Genomic DNA, 20063 nt, shown 5'->3' with positions numbered 1-20063 from the left:
CGTCTCCTGGGCGTAAACCATCAGTTTTAATACTTCTTGTTATGATGCACATTATAATGCTAAAGTGTGATTAAAAATGTTAATAGATTGTAATTTTTTTTTGTTTTTATTTGGTGTCTTCCTTTGATCTGCATAAAGGAACAAAATGTTCTTGAGCCTCTGCCGCCGTTCCCTCGCCTCGCCTTCTGGCAGCATTTATGTCCGTCTGTCCGTCCGATCATCGCTGAGCCACAGTTTGGTCCAACAGTTTTTCTCAAGCTGCCCTTTTCGCTGTAGTGGAACAATTTCACTTATTTGCTGTTATAGAGCTTGTTCATCCACAAGGACATTGCTGTCTTTTTTTATTTTTTCTCACGTCACGTTGGTTTGTGTGGAGTATTTACCAGCACTCTAGCGCCTTAAATCTTGAAGATGATTGCAATAGAAAAAAAATCAAGTTTTTTGAATTCCCAAAAATGCTACAAAAGAACACATCGAAGCATCTAAGTTAAGTTAATCTTTTTAAACACAGATTTTTTTTTAGAGTAGACAACAGCATGTCATGATGTCTTTTGAAGAGTGTTTAAAAGATGTTTCCCTTAACGTTAACATTTCTGCCATAGTTCTCCAAACGAGGAACAATCTGATTGCTACAAAAGTATCCACCTCTTTTCAACTTTTCCACATTTTGTTGCAACCAGAGAACTTCAATGCATTCATTCAATGTATGTGGCCTATAGTACAAAACCAACATAACTCTGTACATAATTACAAAACAGAAGAAAAATCATCATTTCAAGTTGAAATCAGAAAAAGAGGCATGTGTTTGTGTTCGCCCGCTTTACTCTGATACCCCTGAAGAAAATCCATTGCAACCAGTCGTTTTCAAAAGTCAGAAGAGTCCACATTTTTGTAGTTTCGACTCGAGTTGCACAAAATTACTGTATTATAAATACCATAAAGAACGCAGACGGCATAATAAGGAAGTCATAATTTGCAATACTGGTCCAATACATTGACTACTCATATTTAATCCATATTGGATATTGGAGCCATGTGCACTGAAGCAGAGAGACGTCTAAAAGTTTCCTTGAGGATGCCGGTCCTCGAGGAATGCAGTTTAAAACCACTGGTGAAGATAACTGCACATTTCGAGTTACAATCGACCCAGTCAAAGTCTCAGCCTCATCCAGTTGAGGAATCTGTGGCAAGATTTTAAAGATTGAGGTTTACAGACGATCTCCTTCAGTTCAAACCGCGTTTGAACAACGTGCCAATCAGACTTGAATCAGCTACATTGGAACAGAGATGCTTCTAAAAGTGACAGTACTTTGTAGACAGAAGCTTGACACCATGACTTAAAGTCTGTTGAACTGAAAGTCCAAATAAAATGCATTGAGGTCTGCTATAGATAAAGCAGGGTATAAGCACTGAAAGAAGTGCAAAGCCTGTGTTTGGCAGATAAGTTAAAGAGAATCTGTTGGGAAACGTGTCCCTCTGCTTTGTTGCAATATAAATGCTGAACTCTGGCAGGCACAATAAACTTCAAGCCTTTAATTTTCTGAATTGTAGTTTTAGTGCTTAAAGTGCATTAAAATGTCTCCTGCAGCCTCCATGAATCTTAGCCGTGAGTCGGAGCTGGGGCTCCCGATGGCATCGTTTTAATTTGACCGTTGTGAGCGCTACGACATTTAATAGTCGAGAAGTCAAGCGCCCCCTGTTTCAGGAAGACCTCCTCACAACAAGTAGAGACCACTTATCCCATCAGGGACGCATTCAGGGCCTATATTCCAGAAGACGTTTGAGGACGTACTTAACTTTCACTCAAAGATGACCCCTGGTTCACAGTCCTCCCATCATTCTTATGAAGCGGCAATCAAAGCTGGTGATGCTTTCCTCTGGGGAATAATCACTACTTCTCTCTCTGATGGGTTGTTTTGTTAATTATCCCTCTTCAGATTCTTCTTTGTTTTTTTTGTTTTTTTTTCCCAAGTGGGTTGTGGTTAAAGAATAGCAAATCTGCATTGTTGATTTCATCAGAACAAAACTGACACTCAAGCACATATAATTACATGCAGAAAATAAGGACCTGATAGAAACAAAGCTATTGAGGTGGTTGACTGCTCAGGTCCGCCTGTAGTTAAATACCTGGGTTAGTTTTAAAATGAGCGAGATCGTGGTATGGCAGTGATTGCCAGTAACGTCAAGCTACTAAATTTAGAACAGCGCACTGGTGCCATTTTAGTTTCGGACAAACAAGAGCGGTAAGCCTGGATAGTGAACAGGTAGTGCAACTCAAATCATCTGCTCGACAGCGATAAAAATGGTAACAACAAAGTCAGATCACAGAGGATTTTTATTTCAGAGCCGTTTCGTGGCGTCGCTGCTTAGCGTGTTTTTGTGGGGAAACGTCTGTTTGTTTAGTTTCTGATCAGCTGATTTGGGTTATTAATATGAACAATTTAATGCCCATCTATTGGTGTTTGCCAACTGCAAAGCAATATTGAAAATATTTAGAATTTTGATAGAAACATTATCGTTTTCATGCACAATCTGGGAGACTATTTGGTGGATTTAAAAGAAAAAAGATGGCAGGAATTCAATAAACTGGAGCAAGAAATTAAATGTAGTTTTTAAGGGAACGGCGTAGCCCCGTATGTAATCACTATTCAAACTGTTAGATCACAAACATATTATTGAACTATTACACACCAGGTGCATTTTGCTTGATTTTGTCGGGACGGCTTCTTTAACTTCTCCCCTCCTTTTTCCTCAGTGCACTACCAGAAGATCGTCCACCGGGACATCAAGCCGTCCAACTTGTTACTAGGAGACGACGGCCATGTGAAGATAGCTGACTTCGGAGTGAGCAACCAGTTCGAGGGCAACGATGCTCTGCTGTCGAGCACTGCAGGGACTCCTGCTTTCATGGCGCCAGAGACTCTGTCAGAGAAGTGCAAGAGCTTCAGTGGGAAAGTGAGTCGAATCAGTGGATTTGAAGTGTAGTGCATGTGCGTTTGGGTCGGAATTTAATTTCTTTATTTTCTGGGTGTCATTTTTGGGTAAATAAGTCTGACTTTCGTGGTAAATTTAAATAATCACCCACTGCTTCTGAAGGGAATATGAGAGAAAGAGAACGTTAAATGAAGACTGCGGATACTTAATTAAATATGTCTAGAAATTAGTCCTAAAATTTAAATGTAGCTTTTTAAAAGATCTGTAAGAGTGGAGTTTGGAAGGCTTTAGCTTTCGTAGACAAATACTGAATCTTGGATCTTTTTTGGGGGGTATTGTGTTTCTTATTAGAAGTAGATTACAGTGTTTTTGAACAATCTCTGATCTGTTTGTAATGTAATATTTGGGGGGGTGTAAAGAGCTTTAAATTTATAAAGGTGGGGCCTAAACCAATTCTAAAATGACAAGAAACCACTACAGGGGAGCTAAAGTCATTTTGTCCCTTTTTATGGGTTTTGCAGCACAGCTCAAAACAGCTGAAGAGAAAGTCGGTCGGTGTAATCCAATGAAGTTAAACATGAATTATCATAAATTCTATGTGTATATTCTAGTATCAAAACACAGCGATTTGCAGATGTCTTTAACTCCTTGAACTCCCTCACATTTCCTCTGTTATTTCATATCAAGTTCTGTTATAAAGTTTCCGTTGATTAGTTATGTTCTCATGCAATAGGAAGTAAAAAAAATGCATTTCAAATATCTCACTCTCACTCTGTTTACGTTTTCAACAGCTTTCTCATATTTTTCAAATTGTCATAACTATCAGTTTGCATTTGGATGTTTTCAATAGGCTTAACATTTTCTGCCAACATGTGAACACGATCGCCTCCAGACTCAAAGCGGTTGATCTTTATGAGTGTCCTGCTGTATTCATGCGGTCAGTTTTGACTTCCTGCTCCTGTACAGCTGCCTCCCTCTTCGCGCCGTCCTCCTGTGGGTTTCCGTAAAACCTAAGAGAAGGGCTGTGTATGTATATTAAAGAGGAGCTAGAATAGCACATTTGATTGCAGACAAAACGCCACCAGGGCAAAAGAGCCACTTTAAGTGCTTCAGTGGGCTGTTTTGTCAAGGTTTCAGGGACCAAGTGCCTCTTCCTTCCTGATTGTTCTTGCACTCTCTCAGGTTTTGATAAAGAAAAGCTTTTCTTCCAGGGGATGTAAAAATTTGAAGTGAGTTTTATAATATCCAACACTTGTATGTCACTAAAGCCCTTTATGCTTCATTCCCAGAAGTACATGATGAATATAACACTATGACAAATTGCAGTAGATAATGAGAGGGTGCTTTAATCAAGTCTTGCAAAAAAAAGAAAAAAATATTTTCTCCGTCACCCCCTTTGCTTTCTTGCCAAACTTACATGATTCAAATCATCAGCAAATTTTTATATCAGGCAACGATAACCGGAATAAATGCAAAACTCAGTTTTCAAATATTGATTTTTTGTTTATTAAATAAAAAAAACTTTATGCAAATTAACCTGACTGTATGTGAAAAAGAAAGTCAAGCAATGCCATGAAGTAACTGTTAACCACATTTTTATTTTAGTTTTATTAGACATGCGCAGACCTGATTGGCACCGAAGCTGCAGAATCAACAAAACACTAAAACGGATCCTGTGACAACATGAAATAGTCTGAAAAGCCTCAACAAGCAACAAATCCTGGCTCAGTCTGACGTAGCTAAAGAAACGAGAAACAAAGTAACAGTCATGTTTCAGTCCGGAAAATATTCCGAAGTCTTTTCAGAATGACTCAACAATCAGAAATGTCTTTTTTAAAATTGTTTATTTAAACACGTTTCAGGGCCAGGAACAAAATGCTTGATTATTTACATTTTGCTTGATTTTGATCCCTTCTGTGAAAATATTTGGTAGACTGACTGGAAATGCTTCCTGTTACATCTAATATAAAACTAAATGTTATTTCAGAAAAGGAGCGTAATGAAACGTGTGACTTGCTTGTAATAGATGGAATAAGGAATGCTACAGCAGAACATCAGTTTCTGACCTAAAACCCAAAAGCGCACTTAGTTTAAGCTCCAGGACAATCTTCGTGTAGATCCACCTCTGAGCTGGAAAACCAGCGTGTCCCCGTCAGTGTTGGAGGTTAGATTGCATCTAAAACACTCTGAACATGTCCGAGCCCTGTGGAAAAATTCATCTGTAATGGTAACAGATCAGGCTGAGACTTCGGCAAATGGCAAAGAGCAAATTCTTTATTGCATCCGCGGATGGGAACAGCACATGGCAAGCTGCAATGAGTTCTGAACCTTCAGTTACAGTTACACCTTTTCTTATACAAGTTAACCGATAACAGGAAGGGAGAGTACAACCTATACTTGTGTGATAACAGAGTTAGAAGGGTGTACCCTAACCGCCAGTTAGGTGGTAAACGTCTTCTTGTTCAAATATGTGAGTTTCCAAAAATCAGGTTTGCTAATGGAACAATTTTGCATAACAAGAGCATTTTCAAACCAGAATACTTCACACAAATGCATCAATTTCTTAAAACTCTGAGCTGGTGACATTCCACAGAGAAACTTAAGACTCGGGGTTTATTCCATCACACTATAATTACCTAAACTATCTGTTCTTATCTGTTAACAAATACTGGCTCCTTACCGTGGTGAGGCATTGTTGCTATCAGCCTGCTGCAGTTGCTGCAGGGACCCCTCTGAGTGGTTCTGCAGAAACTCTCTAGCCTCCATACTCATGACAGGTTGAACAATACTAATGTGGTTAAATGAGTAAAAGAATCAAATAAAAACATAAGCAAAATAATAAAACAATTTTTCTTCCACAGCCCGACAGGTTATTGAGAACTTCCCCCATCTTTAGCTTTTGTTTAGCGTCTTCCAGCTCCATCTTGTTGCTTGTTTTATCGCAGGGTGAGTCAGATGCAAATCTACTGGGATGTGTGATTGATGGGAGCGGAGCAGGGTGGAGCTGCGCTTGTTACAGTCTGATTAACTTCTGCACCCTATTTCCTCTCTTTATTTCCTCAACGGAGTGAACAACCTGCTCCTCCAATTACGCTATCATAAGTAGATTAAAGCAACTTTATATCGTTCATTCTCGCTTGACTTTACCTGTGCTGTAGGTATTGCAGGGTTATTAAATGTGCCACAAATAATTCTGTCCCAACCCGGCCCAAATCTCTGCTTGGGCTCGGGCCGTAAATTTAAACTCTGGTCAGTATCTGTACCTAAATCAAATAGAGGGACTGAAGAAGATGCCTGATTTAAAACGACTCTGCAAGGTCAGGTTGGTTTGGAAAGCTTTTCTTTTCTTAATAAATTAACTCTAGTTAGTCTTTGTCTGAAGTCAAAATTAGCCGGGTGATCTTAAACGTATTATGTCTCACAAAACAAATTAAAAAAATTAACTCTCTTTTTTTTACAGCTCTACCTGGTAAGGATTACCTGTAGAGAAAAACCAAGGCAGAGGCACAAAGAGTGAGGTGGCTCAGCTAGTCCCTCTGCTAAATTGTAGCACAAATCCATTTTCAAGGCTTCTGAAAAAGACGCCCTAAAATAAAACGACCTGACGTTCCATAAATCTCCCGTTAGGTTTCAGTGCTGTGTGAGTGATTTCCAGTCTGTGTGGCTCACATTTGCATTAAACTCCTGTTTTGTTTGTCTGTTTTAAAGGCGCTGGATGTGTGGGCCATGGGAATCACCCTGTACTGCTTTGTGTTTGGGAAGGCAAGTGTGCACACTTTCTGTCTCTCGCTTATTTAACAGCGTTGTAACAGCGAAAGCCGTCTCCCTCTGTAGCAACACCTCTGTGGGAACAAAGCGTGCCGCCTTCTCTGCGTCTGATACGGCGCTCGTTCATTTAAATCAACACCAGAGGCTGATTGCTGCAGCTGTAATTTGTCTGATCCGTCTTCGGAGAAGCAGATTGAATTTGCCAGAGCTGTGATTCAGGCAACCTGCATTGTGGATTTCACTCATGTTTTTGTTATTGTTTTTGTTCTCCTCTACCTGCAGTGCCCATTTATTGACGAGTACATATTGGCTTTGCACAATAAGATAAAGACCAAGCCTGTGGATTTTCCTGAAACGTGAGCTTTTTTTATTGTTCCAGACGTTTTTCATACCTTTTTAGAGAAAATAGCAGAGTTGATTACACCTTTTCTGTCCACTTTGTGCTGCTATTTTACCTCTTATTGTGAATTTTAGCATTAAACCCCCCCCCCACACACACACACACACACACACACACACACAAATCAAAACAACTGGAATATGAAAGGGAGTCACCGGTTTGGCATCAAAACAAGCGTGTAGACTGCAACAATAGCATGTGAACATACAAGCTGCGGTGCTTCCCTCAGCTTTCTTTCAAGTAAAAGATGAAGTAAAGCACAGAGGTCTTCCTGGGTGATTAAGTAAGAAAACGCATGAAGCCACGTATCGAGCGTCCGCAGAACGAACGGACTGATAAAATATAAACATGGAAGGCGGGCGGCTGTGTTAGAACAAAGTGTTATTTTGTTAATAAGGAACCGTCATGCTTACTGGAGTCATGGTTGCGCAGGAAGCTCTTGCATTAGGTTCGCCCGTCCCCCCACGCAGACTGTAATCGCATCATTTGTATGCTATCAAAATCAATAACAATTAATGGTGCCGTATTCTGAGCGGTGATGGGGCCGTTTGTACAAATAATGTCACGCCACTGTCACCATGACAGAGACTGGGTTTCCTGATTAACATCATTTTTATCACATTCTCCTCTTTCAGTGTCGCGTACGTTGGAAAACGCAGGCGGATTGAAACCGTTAGTAATTTTAGTGTTTAATTTTAGTCATTTCTGTTTGGATAAACTGAATTTAGAATTAAAATTGTTACAAATTAATTGATGAGCCCTTTTTAATAAATTGTGAAAACTGCTTCTTATAATAAAAGTAAAATTAGAACGTTTAAAATTAGAGGAATCACAATTAGAGATTCTCCGATCAGAATTTTGTGGCCGATTTCCGATATCTGGTTTTTTTTTGTAAAGCTTTGACCTGCTACTTTCATCTTCTTTTTAAGAACAATATGTGTATACTGTGCATATTATGGACAGAGGCAACTTAACTATATTCATGCAAGAAAGGATTGAGTGTAAGGCAAAGAATAAATGTTTTGAATTGACATTTAGTTTAATCTTTAGAGTCTTAATTTAGCAATTAGCAACGTTAGCATCATTGGCATTACAAAAAACATCCTGAGCTTTCCTTAGAAAATGATTTTTTTTTTTAAATCTGATGTATGCAGAATGTTTTGCTCTCTCTTGCTTTCTTGCAGGCTAAATAAATCCTATTTGTGTCTCTACATGTTATGGGGAAAAAATGATTTTAAATAACTTCCCGCGTCTCTTTGCGACCTCTGATTTCACTTTTAAACACCTCACTTTTTCAGTTTTTCTTAGTTTTTGTTTCCAGACTGCCTGGGTAGGGTTAATCAATCTCTAAATTGGTCAATACTGTACTGCATCATTACTTATTATTTCTTAGTTTTAGGCATTTTAAATATTGTGTTATTAGCTGAGGAAAATATTGCACTTTATTGAGAATATTCAATAGGTAATTTACATTTTTGCTTTAGAAATTCCCCCACAATGATGTGCCTGCAGGGAAAGTATGCATATGGGGACATAAAGCATTTCCACTAACAAACCATTAGAACAAATTGACGTCCAACTGGCGACAGCTCGCTACAACCACCGCAACACTTGCAAGTTAGCAAAAGTGTTTCGAAAAGCAGTTGAGAAATGGATTTGTGAATAATTTAGAAATAATTTGTTTTCTAACATTGTCAATAAGCTGATGTGTAATAAAATGTTTATAAATATTATATTAATTCAACTATGCCTTTATTATTTGTTTTAATTATCTATAGAAACCCTAAATTGAAGGATTGAAGTTTACCAAGTCAATATTTTAGAGTAGCCATGATTATTTCTTCTACTTTCAAATGATCATTTCAATTTTGTTTAATCTAATGTGTAATTATCTTAATTGTTCATGTAAATACTTGATACTCTTATTACAGCTGAATTTATGTACAGTAGTATATTTAATTTCGGCAGCTTAGATAACATTTAGGAGAGTGTTTATTTTTAAGTGCTGGTTGATAAAGTGCAGTTCCCAGTCTGTTTTAATTAAGCATGGACTTTCATCTTACCTACTTAATGCACTGTTAATAATTTAATCATAAAATCCTGAAAAACACCCGGAGCCGTTTTAAAAACGATGTCAGATGATCTCAGTGTCTGTGCGGATAAACGAAGCAGTGTCCAAAAACCTGACCGAGTCTCGTTCTTCATGGCAGACCAAACATCTGCGAAGAGCTGCGGACGTTAATCTTGCGGATGCTGGACAAGAACCCGGACACCAGAATGACCATTCCTGAGCTCAAGGTACTGTGGCAGCAGTAGTCGATGTTCAGACGTGTGAAAAGACTGCGGGTTCAGCGTGGCGTTGTTTACCCTCGCACGTTGGCTTTCGATTCCACCAACTTACTGTCACATGAACAGTGGGGCTCATTAAGCCGTGTGTCCCTGTGGACTAAAAACTGAGTCAGTCTGAATCCAGGGGCCGGTCACAAGCGGGGCAGATAGCAGATACTTCTCCCTCCCCCCCCCCAACATGTTTCCATGACACAATCCGACCACGACGCCGAGTCATTTTCTCACCAGAGATGCTTTGTGTTTATGGAAAAGGAGATAATGAGTCTGTTAGACATCATGTGTGTCCTTGTGCAGAGACATCCACACACTCTCTCTTACACACACACACGTCAGAAAAACATAGGATGAAGCACTGAGAGGGGCGACACTTTCCTTTGACATCTTCCGTGTTTTTCATTGAAGATAACCAGTCAGAACCAAGTGCTCCATAGACGAACTAAAGGACAGGCAGCTTGTACTTGGTTCATACCTCAGATGATCTCAAACCGTGTCTCTCAGAAGGTGTAATCTGTCTTCAGACTTGTGAAGACACTGTTGCAGTAACCAATGCAACCAAATGCTACATCTAGCTAGGATATTAGCCCTTTTATCCCGGAAATGTTCTTGAGGTGATAGAAGACTGACTTTTTAACTGTCTTTATGTGTCTCTGAAAGTTCAGATCTGAGTTCACCCCTCCCAGATCTCGGGCCTGATCTCTTGTTTCCAGCTGTAATAACTGAAGCTGTGTGTTGACTCTTTGGGTCCAAAGATAATAACTTTGGTTTTGCTTCTGTTGTGCATTAGCAAAAAGCGCAGAAAATACGATGAATGATTCTAATGTTTTTACATTTGGCTCCTCCCGACTCAGTACCTTGTTGGACTAACGACACATAACAGCAGTGAGTGTTTTGGAGTATGTTTCTACAAGCTTTGCACATCCAGAGTCTTGTGAAAAAATACATGTAAAGATCTAGTTCCAGAATACGGTTGACATGTTTTGGGTAGAAATTAGATCAAAATCAGTTTAGGTCTTTGCTTCATGAAACAAACACATCACATAACACTTGAAGTAAAAGCTCCCATTGAGAACTAAGGTGTAATGACAAGTGTGGGATACATAGTGTTTATTGGGGATATGTGGGTGTGTGTGTGTGTGTGTGTAGATGGACCAGTGGGTGACCCAGGGAGGCACTGACCCTCTGCCTTTGGAGGAGGAGCACTGCTCCATGGTGGAGGTAACGGAGGAGGACATCCAGAACTCTGTGAAGTTTGTCCCCAGCCTCTCCGCTGTGGTAAGAAACACCGCTGGTCTTCAGCAGAAATGTGACTAAGAGCAGCATCACCTTTCCTAATCCGAGCAAGGTTTAACAGAGCAGTAGAATTACAGAATAGTACAGAACGTTATTAAGACACATGGAGAGTTTGCAAAGAAGTAGGACAGGGTGTTTTTATAAGACAGAATACAAGTCCAGAAGGCTTCCTGTGCGGATGTTTTAAAGACCGTATCAGCTGGAATCACTCTCCTGGTGTGTAAACAAATCCAAATTTATATGGATTCTCTGAACTTCACGTTGCACGAAATGAATCACGTCCAGCAAGCGGGAGGAATTTTTGCCTGTTTTTGCATCAGGTTGCAGTTGTCCACTTAGCCACAAAGGCAGCAGCAGCCGAGGTAAAGAAAAAGAGATTTCGCCACAAAAAGCTTCAGATCCAAACAAGATCATTGCTCTCATCAGAACTTTAAGTATAGTTTAAAACTGCATGATGGAGGAATCGCATCCAGTGTGGTTCTTCTAAATTTTTAAGCAATGTAGATGTTTGGTGGGGTTTGTTTTATTTTTATTGAGGAATAGAAACTTTCTAACCATCACCTTACTCCCACAGCTCCAACCACTGTCAGAAATAACAGCTGTCAGCAGACTTTACTTTGCACATAATCCATGTGTTGCAAATAGCACCGGTCTTCTACAATGTGGCTCCATTTGCATTGTAAATATAAGTATGGGAAGATTTATAACTAGATAGTAACTCATTTAAATGAATAAGGTTGCTGTTTGAGAAACATTTAAGAAACAGACTGAGTGCAGTTGGAGAATAAAAAAACAACAACTCTGGTTTCTAGTAACTTTAGCAATCAAAACACACCGTGTGTGTTTTACAGCCACGTGGAACATATTATCTTATCTGAACTTTCTGTTTCCTGTTTATTTATTATATTCACCTGTGTATTATTGAGTGTGTCTTTAAACGGGCAGTATTATGTGAAATTAACTTTTTTGAGCTTTACATCATGTTGTGAGTGTTTCCTTGAGTCTTTCATGTTTATTTGAGAAATCGAATGGTAACCAGTCAGCTGTGCAAAACGGCTGGATGGACCTAGCTCCGCCTTCGAGGCGCAGCTCCTCCCCGGAACTGCAGTTTCCAAGCTTCCACCACACAGAGGAACCCTCACCTGCGACTGTCTTACTCAACTCCTTCAGACTAGCCAGCAGCAATTAGCAAACACATTGTGAAGCTGTGCATCTGCTGAGCTCATTGCATGAGTTACTGTACTTCTCAGTAAAACGCTGTTAAAAATGTTGCTAAAGGGTTAATTGTGATAACTTCCTGAAGGCAAAGTTTCAGAAAGAGCAGGAGTTTTTAAAGAGACAGAAGCCTAATTTCAAGACATCAAGTTGCAAAGTCAAATTAGTCATATTTGATTTATTTATCGTTTTTGTAACAACTGAAGGTAAGATAGTTACTTCATTGTGCTGTAAGATGGCACTATGTGCCTGGAAAACATATAATACTCCCCCTCAACAGCTTTTTATGTGTGAAACTCTGACATATTTTTTTAAAATCCACAATCCCCAGCCTACACATTTATAATTTGTTTCCAAGATGTTGAACATTTTTCATAATGTGATTCTAATTTCATGTCTCCCCTCCCTCAAGAACTAAATAATTCATATTGTTTACTTCTGTCAGCTTCAAATCAAAGTGGAGCCTTCGCTCATGACGGTTTTCGTCCTGTGTTTGCCTCAGATCTTGGTGAAAGCGATGTTGAGGAAGCGCTCGTTCAGCAACCCCTTTGAGTGCCCAAGCAGGCGAGAGGAGAGATCCATGTCTGCACCTGGCAGTCTGCTCATGTAAGAACACACAGTCCAGTCTGCAAATATCACCAGAGCTCCTACATATTTAATATTTCCATATCCCCTCCTCGAGGATGAACCAACACAAGGAGCCGCTCCCATTTCCGCCGTAGTCTGAAATTCTGACATTCACCCGGGTCCCTTTTATTTTCTATCTGCTCTATCAGGTTAACTTGCTCTCAGTCTTCTCTGCAGCACCTGCTGCTTTGTGTTGCCATAGCACCATAATTCAGTCTTTCATTCTATGCAGTAGAGCTTACAGCTTTTGTAAGTACGTGTTTTTTGAAGAATTGTCACCAGCTTTTATAGCCAGAAGGATTCAAAGTGACACGGGAGGATTTAGAATACCGTAAAAAAATTTTTTAAAAACTAGGGTGTGATGCTGACCTTGGGTTTCCTGAGCTGTGAGTTGAAAGCATCAACAGAGGGATGATAGCCTCATCCTACCATGCAGCTTCCACATACACAGAACATCCGTAGCTGCCCTCCGCTGGTCTAATGGTGCCCCTGGAACAGCGGTCTGTGTGAGGGGTTCTGGTTTATTTATCAGGGAGATGAGCCTCAGCAGCTCTGTAATCTCTAACTGTGGTGGGTATATGAGATGCTGTCTTATCTATCTGGGCTGAAGCTTGCCCCGTGCTGCAGAGAGCTGCTACTTAGAGGTGAAGGTTATTTTGTGGGGAAAAGTGAAAAAAATCTGCCCCCTGCTGGCAGACAGGAAAAGAATCAAGGCGTTAATATACTCTCTATAGTTCTGCTTTACGGTACTTAAGCATCAGCTTAAAAACAAATACACATAATTTCCTGCAAATTGCAAGGAATGTTATTTAAAGGGACAGTGTTATGTAAAATGTATTTTTTTTGTTGTTGTTGATTTTTTGCTTTACATGATGTTATAATGTTATTTCCTCATCCAAAACATACCTGGAGAGTTGCCTTGATTCTTTCATGAATGTTTGAGAAATCCTGTAATCTCCCGTGGCAACAATTCAGCTGCTGTTTTCAAGCTTCCGCCTCACAAATCAATTACTCGCCCACTCAGCTCCTTCAGACTAGCCAGCAGCAATTAGCAAACACCAGGTGGAACTTTGAATCAGCTGAGCTCATTATTCCTGCTACTTCTCAGTGTAATGATGGTAAAAATGTTGTTAAAGGGTTAAACGGTTTCTTAAAGAGACAGAGGTCCACTTTCAAGGCATTTAGAATACAAAGTAAAATTTGTTTTCACTCATATTTGCTATGTACAGCAGTTTTATAAGAACTGAAGGTAACATAGTTACTTGATTGTGTTATGGAATTAAACTATGGGGCTGGAAAACACATAACACTGCCTCTTTAAATTACATTTAAATCCAGTTTACTGTGCCAGAATGTGCAGGCTGAGTCGCGTTTCAGCTGCCCTGCTCTTTGTCAGATGGATGATTCCTGTCATCTTGGCCTCCTGATCTTATTTGCCATCATGTTTACTTGAAAATACAACATGATGCAATCAGCTCAACAGATAGTCTGTTTATTTTTTTTTTTATTCAGCCGTCCTCAAGCATTAAGTGTTTGATCTTATTTTTACCTCTTTTGTCCGTCTGTGTTTAAAACCCTTTTAGTCATGCAAAGCTTCAGACTGGTCACTTCGAGTGGCATCAGGTTTTGAAGCGTTTTAAATGTTTTGTTGGTTGATGAATCCAATATGTTGGGTGGGGGTGGGGACCTCGTCACCTGTTGGCATGACTCCACCCACTCATCGGTGACCTCTCCGTCTTTTCTCCCACTCTCCTGCAGGGACTCGTGGCCCTTCAGGCCCTCTTTAAAACTGCACCCTTCACGCAGGTAATCCCTTTGTGGCCCATCTGCCCGCGCATCATTATCCTCACCTTAGATTGCTCGGCGCTCACTTACAGAGCCTGCAAACTCTATCTGTCTCATGAATCTCTGCGCTTTTTGTCACATTGCAGCAACAAACTTAATTTTTTGGATTTTGGGTGACAGAAAAATGTCTTGCCTGGCCACCCCATTGATACGCCGCTCAGGCACGTGTAAGAGATACTACAAAGCAATCGTCTTTAATCAAGACATAAATGTAAAACCCAATAACTAATAAATATGAATATAAAATTATAAAGAAATTATAGCCGTTTGTCTGAAGCTAATCTGTTCACTTCAAAAACACAAAATCTTACCAAGCAATTTTGGTCTAGTTTTAGTGCAAATATCTTGGATGAAAGGAACTCACAAGGAGCTTTTCAGCGAGATATAAGATATAATCTGCCAGGTTAACATACACAATCTCATGTATGTTTCTGAAAATCTGCTTGCAGTCTAGTTTTGTAAGAGTTTGTGTTTTGGCAGTGTTGCGCTGGGTTTTATGTCAAGTGATCAGAGTAAACAAAAAAATTAAGCCACACTCTTAAGATTTTTAATAAAAACTAATAAAAAAGTGTAATTTTCCAGCTATGTGATCTTTGTCCACTATTTTGTTTGGTCCATCATATCACAAAACTGACATCTTCGGTTGCAAGGTGACATAAGGTGGAAAACGATGACATGGGATGTGAATGGTTTTGCAGTTGCTTCTCTCCAGCTGTCATCTCAGAGATGCTTCTGTCCTGTTCCTGCAGACCACCTCCATCATTCTGCTGCAGCTGCTTCTCTGTCCCTCTCTCTTTGTGTCTGCACAGGCTGGAATCATAAGCTTTGTGGGTGGGGGGGGTTCATATAGACCGCTCCACATCAGAGGCACAGGATCCCCTGCTGATCTCTCTCCTCTCTGTCTCTTTGTTTAGAAAGAGCAGCGCGGGGGACGGGCCCAGAGAAGGAGAGCTGGAGGACCTCCACGAAGACGAGCCTTTCTCTTGAGGCGCGACGGGAAGCCGAGCTTTCTGCTTTGACCACTGTGTGCTCCACGCCTTCACCCAGCTCCAATCGGTGCCACAGTAAACCATGTAAATAAATGGATCTATAAATGTGAAATATCGCTCGCAGATGCTAATGCTAACTTGGCTTGATTTTAGAAAATTCTTCATTTTCTTCTGTTCATTCTGGATTTCTGAGCTCAACAGCTTACAGGTGACACCGCTGACCCAGTGAGAACAGCTTTTTTCTCACTGGGTCCACTTGGTTTGCACACTAAAGTAAAAAAAAAAAAAGGAAATCTTTCTTTGTTTCCATGCATGCTCATTATCAGATCATCTACAGGATCTACTCAACAGTTTCTCTCTGACTAGCATGTTAACCACACTGGTTCGTCTCTTCAGTGAACTACAGGGCTTCTGACTGCTGATCAGTCTTTTTAATTTTAGAGGCTGATTCCTTGTTCCTGTCGCAGCCCTTTTTTTCTCACACCGGTGCCGTCGGTAACGTTTACAAGGAAGGCAGTATGAAAAGCCTCCGTTCTGCCTTCATGGACCAGCTCTACGACAGAAAGGACGTTGGCTTTGCTATGCATGCACACATTTTGAATGGCACTGCCCCCTGCTGTCTGACATCAAGTGACTCCAGTGTTGGCAGGTTAGTTCACGCTTCTGCTCCTACTCTGCGATTATCACTGCTGTCAAACACAATCTCTGCTTTTAATGTAAATAACAGAGAGGACTTTTAAAATGCGGCATTCTGAAAGGTGGATAGAAACGCAGACGAGAACTCCTGGAGTGTTATCAAAACTGTAAATATATGATACATACATATATGGAAATTTGTTTGCGTTTTTGCTCAGGATTCTTTTTTTCCACTGGACATTCAGTGAAGGGCATTTTTTGTTTAACGTTAATTTAAAAAAAATGGGAAGCAAGTCACCTTCAGGTTCAACGGTTTGTATGCAAATGGTTAAACGTGTGCCAGTTCATTAAGATTCTTTTTTGTATTTGCTAAGAAAAAAAGAAAAACAAAAAAATTATCTGTACATGCATCACCAGATCATTCTGAGGTTCCGAGAAAAATATGTTGCTTTGTCATTTTCAAAAACTGTTCCCTTACCGAACTGCTTGGCTGACCTTTGAAAAAAAAAAATGTCATAAACCATAACAGAGAGAGATGAGTGAAGGTCGTGAGCTTTACGGCCTCATAAAGCGTGACAGAAGAGGAAATGCACAGATTTTTTCATAAGTAAAGTTCACAGTTACTCAGAACAGTTGGCACTGACTTAGAAACCGACACTTGTAGTTTACTCAGTCTCTGCGGACTCAGCTGTACAGTAGGGATGTCCTAATCCAATCCCTCGATCGGCTCTGCGTACCAATCTATTTTTATAACACCTGCATCAGTCCCAAACTAAAATAAACCCCCAACAGCTGTCGGAGTCTTATGCTGCAGCCCAATGAAACAAGCAGCTGCAATTTGCAAACCCAGTTTTTAAAGTTTTATTTTAGTGCGAAAGGCTTGTGGGAAAAAAAACCCTTGTTCTATACTTTAAACATTACTTTGTTCATCTAAAGAAAATCAGGGTATTCTGTAACAATTAAGTATTTTTCACTCTATCTTAACTTATGCCATGAAAGAGAGACTGTAATGTTTGTTGGGGTTTCCTTTGTGTTTCAGTCGTGACCCGCCCCGTCCTCAGGAGAGAGAGCAGCACAAAAAGCAGCTGAAACACCAGTTATTAAATTTTTTGACATTAAAAAAATAGGTTTATAAAGCAGGAGAACTGTTTCTCAAAGTTTTGGCTGTAGATATTTAACCAGAAAAGCATTGAAATATGTTACTAGACAAATCATATCAAGCATGCTAGCGTTAGCCTTGCTCTTGAGCTAATTGCTCCACAGGGCAGCACCGTCAGCACGAGCAAGACGCATTTGAGTCGGATACGTTTCTTAGTAACAAATGATAAATATTTACACATCTTAGGTGATTCTTTGTCAGATGATTTTAGTAGCCCTTCGGAACCAAGCTAAGCTCGCCGGAGCAGCATATTGAGACTGGGATAGTATTTCAGTCGCTGTGAGTTAAAACCGATTCACAGTCAATTTTTAAATGACTCACCAGTTTCTGGGACAAAAGATCCATATCGAGACATCCCTCTTGCATCGTTTGGGTATTTCTTTCATTTCACTGGACAGATTTCAAGCAATTCCGTATAAGAATAAAACTCTTTCCAGGCCAGAACCATCTAATATCCAGTGCAGCCCTTCACGTTCCTCCATCTTGACCTTAGAAATCTGCATTAATGAAAACAGAGGACACACACTGTAAGTGATTTCTGTACTTTTATGCACAAGGGTTTACACAGATTTTAAAGACACTCCATTTTATCACAAAGCGGGTAATGGAGAATGTATAATGTGTTTGCAGTTTTGACCTTTAATTTGAGTTTGTGTGTCTGCTTGCAGGGTGTCCTCTATAGAAGGGCTCTTGAAACCAAAAAGTGTGACCAGCTGTGATGTATTTGCTTGTATTTATTTGCTTTTAAGATTCACATAATTCTTTTATATTTTGTACATTTCTCTAAATCTGCAGTAGTATGTTTCTATGCAGACGGCTGTGAAATTGTCCACACATTTTTGACTTGTTGCACTGCCAGAGATCACTCATGTTGCTTTCTCTTGAATCTATATTTTAGTAGAACGGAAACACAGCTCACATTGAAACGAAATGATTGCACTTTGAAACACACAGCTTTGTCTACAGGCTGCCATTTTATACAGTTGCCATTATGTACAGTTTCCGAGCTGATGGTTCACCTGTAAAAGACCATATTTACTGTGCTTTTTTTCTGCGATCAGTCTGCATGTCGCAATTATGTCATCCACTGTTTGAGAAAATTTGGCAAACTGCTTTTTCTTTGTGTCAAAACAAAGTAGAGCAAAAACACTGCATTTTAACTGCTGTTTTTGATGTGTATGTTCATATTAGGGAAAAAGGTGAATGTTGTAAAACAAGGGCAAACTTTTATTTATTTATTTTTTTGTCTTTCCTGCTGAAATGTCAATTATAACATAGAGCAGGGTGCAGAGTACAGGAGCAGCCAGAGGGGGCAGCATTGAGTTTGGGATCTTCTTCTGTGATTGAATCCAAATACAGCATTTTTTTAACATGACTCTGAGATGTACTGTTTCGTTTATTTCACCTCCTGCATTCCTTGTTCACCATCTTGTCTGAAGCTACAGATTAATCCAAGAGGAGTCGAGCCAAATTAACCATTTAAAAACAACTTAAGTATTAAAGGTGTCAAGAGAACACCATTTTAAAACGATGAAAACCATCATCCCTTTTATTTACGCAGAAGCTGATGAGTATTTACACAAGAAATGGAGATGGAAGGCAGTGCGGCCTCAATAATTTTCCTGTGTTGAACACAAACTCAGAATGGAAGACGTAAAAATCTAGAAAATCTTCATGTGAAGCACAATAAAACTTTACCTTTTTCAATAAATTTACCTTTATTTCAATTACTTTACTCTGACAGTGACGCTTTATGGGGTTCCTTAGGACTTGTTTCACACAGGAAGACCATTGGTGGCGCACCGACTAAAAAAATCAATTCCCATTGCAATTATTGGTATTATGATAATTTATATTTAAAGGAATACACTAACAATACAAATTGGGGAGTTTGGGAACTCTGGTGTTTATCTTAAAGGAACAGCTTTGTTTGTTTTTTGCTATATAAAGCTGTTAACATTAAGGGTTCCGTTATCCATAATGGAGAGAAATTATATAGAAAGAGCTGCTAATAGCTATTCAGATGGGCACCAAAGTTGCAGCTGAAATGTTCTATATAAAACAACTCAAACTAAAAATACTCACATCCATGAGTTGCATCATATTCAAATCTATATTTTGAAGATGCAACTGTTTTCTGATCATCTTTGACCCACCAGAAAAGCACAGGAAGCAGATGTATTGCAGCCATATTCCATCTAAGCTAATTACCATTTTTTAAGTGTATAAGTTTTAATATTTGCTAGCATAGCAATGTATCCCACAGGTATGAACAGTTTCCGTATGAATTGTTTCATTTGCTTAAATCAGCTAAATAAATGTGACTGTTTTAAGTGATGCTCTTTGTGTACATGAGCCACTTTTCACAGTTTAAACTAAAACCTCTTAATGTACTGGCTTGTAGTAAGAAGAAAATAATAAAGAATTTTAAAAAAGCTGCATTTTAATTACAAATGTGCACAAAACTTTGTCGATATTCCACTAGTGTTGAATTAACACAATTTCGCAATTGCTGCATTTTCATTAAATAAACACAATTAATATCACATATAAATAAGTTTCTTCACCCGATAAGTCATTAAAAAAAACATGCTGTGCTGTCATCCTCCTACTTCCTGTTGTCTTTTCTGCCCGTGATAACATCTGGTTATTGATCACGTTACTTATGTAATGTGAAAAATGTTTCCATCCCAGTTTTGCGAAACTCACTAATTTTTGTAATTCCAATTTGCACAATAGTTGATGGAAGCGCAGCATGCGAGTCATTAAATCTGAATTGTACTCATTCCTTTCTCACTTACTACAAACTGACTACAGTATGACATATTTCTAAAACAAGTAAGGGAGCTGG

The 20063-nt window shown here is 39.4% G+C and overlaps 1 protein-coding gene across 2 annotated transcripts in view; it reads left to right on the top strand.

Annotated features, from left to right (window-relative positions):
* Positions 1-18587, top strand: part of camkk1a (calcium/calmodulin-dependent protein kinase kinase 1, alpha a) — a 66649-nt gene extending 48062 nt beyond the window's left edge. Inside the window, exons 10-17 of one of the 2 annotated variants that reach the window (XM_028030712.1) lie at positions 2756-2955; positions 6643-6696; positions 6985-7058; positions 9313-9400; positions 10595-10723; positions 12459-12562; positions 14342-14389; positions 15343-18587. In XM_028030712.1, the coding sequence (XP_027886513.1) occupies positions 2756-2955; positions 6643-6696; positions 6985-7058; positions 9313-9400; positions 10595-10723; positions 12459-12562; positions 14342-14389; positions 15343-15415 (770 nt within the window). In that variant the 3' untranslated portion in view covers positions 15416-18587. The remainder of the gene's footprint in view (positions 1-2755; positions 2956-6642; positions 6697-6984; positions 7059-9312; positions 9401-10594; positions 10724-12458; positions 12563-14341; positions 14390-15342) is intronic. The other variant, XM_028030713.1, reaches the window with a different exon arrangement.
* Positions 18588-20063: the final 1476 nt, after the last annotated feature.

Source organism: Xiphophorus couchianus, chromosome 11 (genome assembly GCF_001444195.1).
Source record: "Xiphophorus couchianus chromosome 11, X_couchianus-1.0, whole genome shotgun sequence".
NCBI lineage: Eukaryota > Metazoa > Chordata > Actinopteri > Cyprinodontiformes > Poeciliidae > Xiphophorus > Xiphophorus couchianus.
The sequence above is the reverse complement of the archived record's forward strand: the minus strand, read 5'-3'. Positions and strand labels throughout refer to the sequence as shown.